Source organism: Perna viridis, chromosome 14 (genome assembly GCF_037379345.1).
Source record: "Perna viridis isolate PV_CMFRI_1.1 ecotype Kerala chromosome 14, ASM3737934v1, whole genome shotgun sequence".
In the NCBI taxonomy this organism is placed as follows: Eukaryota; Metazoa; Mollusca; class Bivalvia; order Mytilida; family Mytilidae; genus Perna; species Perna viridis.
This window is the reverse complement of record NC_142458.1, coordinates 17,895,496-17,903,937: the sequence shown is the minus strand read 5'-3', so window position 1 is coordinate 17,903,937 and position 8,442 is coordinate 17,895,496. Positions and strand designations below refer to the sequence as shown.

Here is an 8,442-nt window from a genome sequence, read left to right as displayed (position 1 = left end):
AGCATATATCTCCAAAACTGTTTATAGGTTTAGCCAAATTCTTTCAATAGCTGAAATGATCCTTATTATTAGGACTACAAAAGTCTTCAGGGATAAAAGTCAATGACGACTCCTTGTAAGCGTTATTGCCCTTAAAAGGTGAAAAATAACGTTTCTTTTCAACCACCAATCTTGGGATACTGTCGATACGTTCAACCTTTTCGTCTCTACACTGATGCAAGTTCTTTTGTACCTGGAGCTGTATTATGTCAAGTTTGATCTTACTTTATGATACAAAGTTTGAAAAAACATCTTTCAATATGTTCTAAAGTTATCATCTGGGGAAGGCTACTCAACCTTTCAGAGGGTAACATATAATACCTTTATGTGATAAAGAATATGTGCTAGAATTCCATCAAATTCCATTCAGGATCTGAGATTAGTTACAGATTAAATTTTGGGACAGATAAACGAATGGACAGACAGCATTATCAGTATATACCTTTAAGGGTGTATACCTTCCGTTTTTCAAACAAGGGGTATAAAAACATCTTTTCATTACAACAAACACTAAACATTATAGTAAATAGATGTACCGAAATCCCTAAAAATCTATCATTTATTTTACTGTGGAGGGACAGACAGACAGTGGCATGCAATAATGCATCTGTTAATGATGGGCATTCAAAACTTAAATTACAAAAGGAAGTACAGAAATTAACTTGAAAATCTTAACTTTTGCTAAGGGCTAAAAAAGACAACTATATATATATTTTTTTTACAAAAATAACAATTTTTAATTATCACTTTTTATAAACTGCTTCCAAAATATTCGTAAGAACATATGTAAAATAATAAAATGATATGAAAGATTTTCAACATTTTTTCTTGACATTTTATGATATACAATGACAATTATCAATAGTAAAACACTAACATGATAAAACCCAAGTTTGACAGCTTTAGGGTTTTACCAGTTTTTCTAAAAATCAGACATGTCAAAAACCCACCGAATTCCGTCTTGTTTCTTGTTCAGAAACAGTTACTGATCACATAACCAGTCTTAGGTTTTTCATTTGGTCGTTGTGCTTTTGAAATAAAAATAATACATGAAATTTGCACTTTGCAAGAGTTATCGTTCTTGATTTGTCTTGATTTGGTTTATTTTCTAAAAAGTGCAGATCTGAATGCAGAATAGATTGTTGTTATGTGAAAGTATAGCAAATGTAGGCTGAAAAAGCAATGTTTGTTTGGTGGCATTTTTCTTCACCATAAATCACTTTACAATTGACAGTGTCTGAGTTTTATGTGGACTGGTACTTAAGCACATGTGGTACTTGGGGGAGGGGTGTGTGGGCACTATTCTAATTTATACATTGGTAGTGATCAGACCTATTGAAAAATTTAATGAAATATACAAAGCTGATTACCTATGAAGGATCATACGAGGGACACAACCCTCATTCCAAAATTGAGAGTGATGTACGCGAAGAGCCCAGTTATGTTTAAATAGATTAGCCCTCGCATCTACATGGCCATGATGAGTTTAGTGCATGGCATTATGACACTATGAATATAAAGTTAAGGATATGTTATTAAATCGTGTATACTTAACTCTAGTTTTCAAAATGGTAAAATCCATTCTATTTATATGAAATAGAGCATGAAGCATGTCCTTTCAAAGATATTAAATTTCATGTGAAAACTTAAAGCACCTTTTTAGTACATATACATAAAAAAAATCAACAATATTTTACAATATAAAAATTATATAATGACAATGCTATATCTGAATAGTGTTGATAAAAATAATGGCATGCTAGGTCATAATATCACAACAATAAATAAAAGGTATAGAAATATTAGGCCATACTAAATTATATTTTTGTTTGGGTTCTATGAATGTTTGGAAAGTGTTCTACCTTTCTACAATACTTTATTGCTTTGTAATGTTAAAAAATCTGATGAGGTTACCATGGTTACAATCACTCCTAATGCTCTTTCTATCTTGACATGTTTGACAGAGAAAAATATCTGAATAAGATCGAAGGAAAAAGGTACAGATTACCAATTTTTTTTCTTCTCTGCGGCAGATCCATAAATCTATAAAAAAGTTGTGTTTTCTGATCCAGATAGTCCAAAAAGTGGGGAGCAGCCTACTATTTGCCCAAATTTTGCACAAGTGAAAATGATTTCCATAAAAAAAAATGAAAGTTTTAACCCCTGGAACTCTCCCCTTTGCTTGTCAACCATAGAATTTGTTTGATTTGTCCTTTATAAAATCATTTTTTAGATCACAGTAATCATGTGATCATTAAACTCCATATCTTTACATAATAGTTTTAATATTAACATTAATAATCAAATAAGTCTTAGATAATCAAGTGACCGTGACTTTTTTGGTTAAGTGATCAAATTATCAAAAAGTAATCATATAATCACAAAGCCCATGAGGTGACTCAAATCCAAAGACAAAAAATAACTGGTTTGGCCTAAAATTGGCCACTATAATTCAAATTCACATAGTAATGGTTGAAAGATGAATAACATAAAAAAAATCTTTGCTTTTCCTAAATAGTAACTTAGTCACCTAAAACTGTTATATTGATTAAATTTTATATGACCTAAAACAGAACACATATGTTGCATTAGTTTTCCACAAGTAAATTTTAGAGCTCAAACTAATGTTGCATAAACTAATCCTTGTTTAATAGTGGTTTGAAAATCTCCTTCATTTTCCTATCAAAAACTTTACTGGTTTGAATCTCAAATTATATTCGGCAACACTCAACATTCTTATTTGGTTCATTTATACATCTCATATGCAGCCATTCCATCCACAACTATATAATTTTGAATCAATAAGTCCAAAAAGGTGATAATTTTTTCAGTTTAAAAAGATACAATTCAATATCTTGTGTGGACTAATATAAACATCTTGTTTTAATTTGAATGCCCTATAAACATTGCCATACCAGGTATACCCACTTGTATTTAAACAGCAACCAAAATTTCTTACAACAAAAACCTCATTTATATAAAGTCACATACTAAACTTAAAATCAATCAAAATCAAAAACAGGGAAACAGGAAGTTTATCTTAAGATCTGACAATGTCATAATCACTTCTAATATCTTGTTCATGTACCAGAGATAGAAAAATATCTGTCAATAAGATCAAAGGAAAAAAGTACAGATTACCAAAAAATTGTCTTCTCTGCAGCAGATCCATAAATCTATGAAAAAAGAGGTGTTTTCTGATCCTGATAGGCAAAAAAGTGGGGACCAGCCTACTATTTGCTCAAGTTTTGTACAAATCAACAAGATTACAATAAATTGGGGTTCTAACTCCCTGGAATTCTCCCCTTTACTTGTTGGTATGTGATGAAGTATGAAATCTATCTACCACAGCATTTGTTTGCTTTTGATCTTTACAAAATCATTTTTGAGGTCACAGTGATCACATGATCACTAAACTCCATATTTGCACATAATAATTTACATGAGGTGACTAATTTTAAAAACATTATCAACAAATTCAAAGACAAAATAAATATAGTTTGGCCTAAAATTACAAAAAATTTACAGGTTTTAAATTCCATTCAGCTACAATTACATTCCTATTTGGTTCATTTAAATATGTTATATCTCATAGCAGCCATTCTACTCACAACTATCTAATTTTGAATCAATCAGTTCAAAATTAAAAAGTTTTTTATAGTTTAAAGAGATTCAATTCAATATCATGTGTGAACTAATATAAACATCTAGTTTTAATTTAAATGCCCTCTGACATGAAGTTGCATGCATTATCAAATCAGATGAAAACAAGGAAACAGGAAGCTGATATTGTACAGCAACCAAAATCAATACACCTTTTTCATATTCCCGACTTTGCTTTTTTTAAATTTTGAGCAAAGGGAAGTAACTTTCCAACTCAAAGACTGGTTAACTGTCTAATTGGAGCAATGGACAGCAATCGTGGCTGCGGTAAGTACTTGGTTACCTTTGAATAATCAATTTCAAACCATTTAGCTACTTACCGAAGTATAAATAGCTTAAGTTTTAAAAAAAATATTTATTGAGACCACCAACCAGGTTGTTGGGTGTTGGTGGGTTATGTCCCTTTGAAAAACTTGAAAAAATGGCTTGCATTCCATAAATATGAAAAACAATTATTACAATATGTATGGCCCATCAATACAAAGCCAAATACCAAATTTCAAATAATCTGTCCTTTGTGAGCTAAGATTTTTGTGACTAAAATTTCAAAAGACAGACAGACAAGGTGATTCCAATATATTACCACCTGTTGAATGGGGGATATAAATACAAAAAAAGGAATGCATTGGATTCTATAATGCCATCTCTAACATTAAAAAAAATTGCAAAAACATAATAACACAACCAAAATGAATATGTATCAGCCTTCATATAAATCATGCAAAATTATATTTATTGATTCAATGGGAAAAGTTACATATTAGTATACTTTTAGTATTCTTGAAGTAAATTAGCTCAAGGCATTTGATAAATGTAATGAACAATAATTTATCATATAAATGGTAATAGTATATGAAGGAAAAGTTCTAACAGAATTTATTGGCAAAATCAGAGTTAACTCCCTTGAAAAATAAAAGTGCATTTTAATTTTTTTTTCTTCAGACATTAGGAAACAGACTACAGAAAACTTATTGTGAGTTTCAACACTCTGAAGTATTTAAAACAATATATTGATGTAAAAATATATGATAAAGTACACTCTACATAATAATTAGAAAGAAATACAGTAAGACAACTGGCCCTCTTCACACAGTAAACTACATGTACAACACATAAAATGTATCAAAATTTAAAATAGGTTAATATGCATCAGAACAAAAAACATGTACAGCATCATTGCAGTAAAACCTATACAATTTTACATTTGTATGGCCTATAACCAGACAGGATCTCATGTGTATGGTATATTAACAGACATCTCACATGTATAGTCTATAATCAGACATGATCTCACATGTGTATGGTCTATAATCAGACATGATCTCATATGTGTATGGTCTTTAAACAGACATGATTTCATATGCATATGGTCTACAAATGCAGACATGATCTCACATGTGTATGGTCTTCAAAAATGCAGAAATGATTTTACAAGTTGTAGACATGATTTCACATCTGCATGGCCTAAGAATGCAGATTTAATTCACGTCTATGGTCTAAAATGCAGGCATGATTTCATATTTGTATGGTTTAAAATAAGACTTGATTACATAAGTGTATGTTCTATAAACACAAACATGATTTCAAATGTTAATAATTTATAAACACATATATAAGTTTACATGTGTATGGTCTAAAAACACAATGGGGCAAATTCATAAGTAATTTCATTGTCAGAAAGACAAGCATTTGTGATGATAAATGTTATCTGTATTAGTTAATTGGCATTTAGATTTTTTTTTTATGATTTATGATTTATTTTCAAAGATCAAATGATGATAAGATATGCTTTAATGTTCAGTCTTTTCTTCTCCAGGAAGTCTATCATTGACCTTTAGAAGACCAAGCTATAAATATCTGAATCAGTTCTTCTGTATTTGTTTTGCTACTGTCCTTAGGATCCACAGTTCTCCTCATCTTCTCCATTTGCACAATCTGGTACTGAGTCACAAAGATAGGTTCGCTCTAAACAAAAGCCATCGTCACATCTAAATTCATTAGCTGCACAACCTGAAAGAAAGAAAAGGAGCAAAATTTGATACAGCTCAAAATTTAGATTGTCGTTATTACATGTACCAGCATATCCTTTGACACAGCATAAGTTTTCTGAATAGAATAAAGTAGTTAAATATAGATTATCCTTCAGTCTCCAGGGGATTACAGGATTTCTCCACTCAAGATATTTAAAATCTAAAATTTAACTATCGAAAGAGGAGAAATCCTTTAATCCCCAAGAGAAATGAGGGAGAATCTGTTTCTCCCATGAAAAAAAACATTAGAAATGAATTAAACAACACCTTAAATTCTCCCAACATCAACTACATCATCAAGGACCTCCCCTCCAGTCATCAAGTCATTGTGTCATTGATATCACTACCATTATAATTAGTTGATACGCTACCAACTAATCTTTAAAATGTGAATAACATTCGTAAATTAACAAGTATTTAGGTGATCAACAATATGAATAACAACTGTAAACATGGTAAACATAGTCGTGGGAGTCTTCACACGACATTTTAATTTAAAATACAAATTTTTAATCACTCGCTCGTGCAGTGTGAATAAAGCCTATGAGTTGGAGAAAAAAACTTAGAACAAGGAAGAATAGACAGAAAATGGTATACAATAATATGTGTTCAACACAAGGGGTATAAAAATTACAAATATCTGTTGTTGTTTTGTTTGTTTTGAAACATCATGGTTTTTAATACCATCCAGCTTTAATTCACACACTCCAATTAGCAACAGATTTATGTATACACATTAGCAAGATTCAGTTTCTCCATTGTAATAGCAGGCAGTATTGATATGCTAAATATGGGGTTTACTAGCAATGCAAAAACCTGCCTGTATGACCCTGAAAAACAGTAGGATTCTAGACTAAGTACCTGTGCCATACAAAATGTCTATGGGGTATACTTGGAGAGGGGGATATCACAACAAAATATATTTGGTTAGGTCAAACTCATTATGCAAATATTTGACTCTATGACCTTGAAAACTGAAATGGGTTACAAATATACTAGGTTTGTTTCTTTTTGTGATCACAATGGTGTTACAGAAGACCAAAAGAACATACAGATGACAGCAGTGTCATTACATCTCTAAAAACAGCTTTTCAATATTGTGTTTCCACATGTTAATATGTTATGTTATAAGTGTTAAGTTACCATGGTGATATAAGGTGTTAGCTATATCCACATCCACATGTTACAATACACCATCCACATTTTACAGCATGCCTAAGAATGATAATTACCTACATTACAATGTACCTGTAGAACCCTTGGTTGTCACTGTCAGGTGTTCTGTAGTGATCCTAGATCCCTGGGTAGTAGTAACTACTGGTGGTGTCTCAGTTGTCCCCACATCAATATTAGATTCTGTAAGAATATAAATATCAGAATTACAATCAAACCTGCCTTAGTGACCACCTGTATTCAGCAATAACCGGTCTAAGTAACCATCTGTATTCAGCAGTAACCTGTCTAAATCAGTAACAATTTGTATTCCGCGGTAACCCCTCTTAGTAACCATCTGTATTCAGCGGTAACATGTCTAAGTAACCACCAGTATTCAGCGATAACCTGTCTTAGCAACCACCTGTATTTGGCGGTAACCTGTCTAAGGACCCACCAGTATTCAGCAATAACCTGTCTAAGTAACCACCTGTATTCAGCAAAAACCTGTCTTAATTAGTAACAATTTGTATTCAGTGGTAACCTCTCTTAGTAACCATTTGTATTCAGCAGTTACATGTCTTAGTAACCACCAGTATTCAGCATTAACCTGTCTTAGCATCCACCTGTATTCGGTGGTAACCTGTCTAAGAAACCACCAGTATTCAGCAATAACCTGTCTAAAGAACCACCTGTATTCAGCGGTAACCTGTCTTAGTAACCACCTGTATTCAGCAATAACCCGCCTTAGTGACCACCTGTATTCTGGGGTAACCTGTCTAAGTGACCACCTGTATTCAGGGAAAACCTGTCTAAGTAAACACCTGTATTCAGCAGTTACCTGTCTAGTAACCACCTGTATTCAGCAATAACCTGCCTTAGTGACCACCTGTATTCTGGGGTAACCTGTCTAGTAACCACCTGTATTCAGCAATAACCTGCCTTAGTGACCACCTGTATTCAGGGGTAACCTGCCTAGTAACCATTTGCATTCAGCGGTAACATGTCTTAGTAACCACCTGTATTCAGTGGTAATCTGTCTAAGTAACCACATGTATTCAGCCATAACCTGTCTTAGTAACCACCTGTTTTCAGCAATAACCTGTCTTAGCAACAACCTTTAATTGGCGGTAACCTGTATAAAAAACCACCTGTATTCAATGGTAACCTGTCTTAGTAACCATTTGTATTCAGTGGTAACCTGTCTAAGTGACCATCTGTATTCAGCGATAACCTGTCTTAAATGACTATGGGGAAGGTATTACTATGTAGTACATTCGATGAAAAATTAACCTGCATATTATGACCATCTGTATTATAAGAAGATACATTGGAAGATCATTCAGTCAGGTACCCAAACACACACACACACACACATATTTTCTTTTCTTCTCAGATTGTTGCCATATCATGTAACCAAAACAAAAATGTATACAATGGACAAAACCTTCAGGTGTGAAATTAGCACACATGCCATACCTTGTAATTCTCATTACAATACATCAGGATGTTGAGTTTAAAACTTAACAAGGACAGACATTTATTTCTATACAACCAC

At 32.4% G+C, this 8,442-nt stretch overlaps 1 protein-coding gene across 9 annotated transcripts in view; it reads right to left on the bottom strand.

The window, feature by feature from the left end:
* Nucleotides 1–751: 751 nt before the first annotated feature.
* Nucleotides 752–8,442, bottom strand: part of LOC148598465 (uncharacterized) — a 56,174-nt gene continuing 48,483 nt past the window's right edge. For 7 of the 9 annotated variants that reach the window (XM_088561256.1, XM_088561254.1, XM_088561252.1 and 4 more), the window contains 2 exons: nt 6,981–7,088; nt 752–5,712 (listed from right to left, as the gene is read on the bottom strand). In XM_088561256.1, coding sequence (XP_088417382.1) covers nt 5,597–5,712; nt 6,981–7,088 — 224 coding nt within the window. In that variant the 3' untranslated portion in view covers nt 752–5,596. Of the gene's footprint in view, nt 5,713–6,964; nt 7,089–8,442 lie in introns of all 9 variants that reach the window. The other 2 variants (XM_088561257.1, XM_088561258.1) reach the window with 2 other exon arrangements.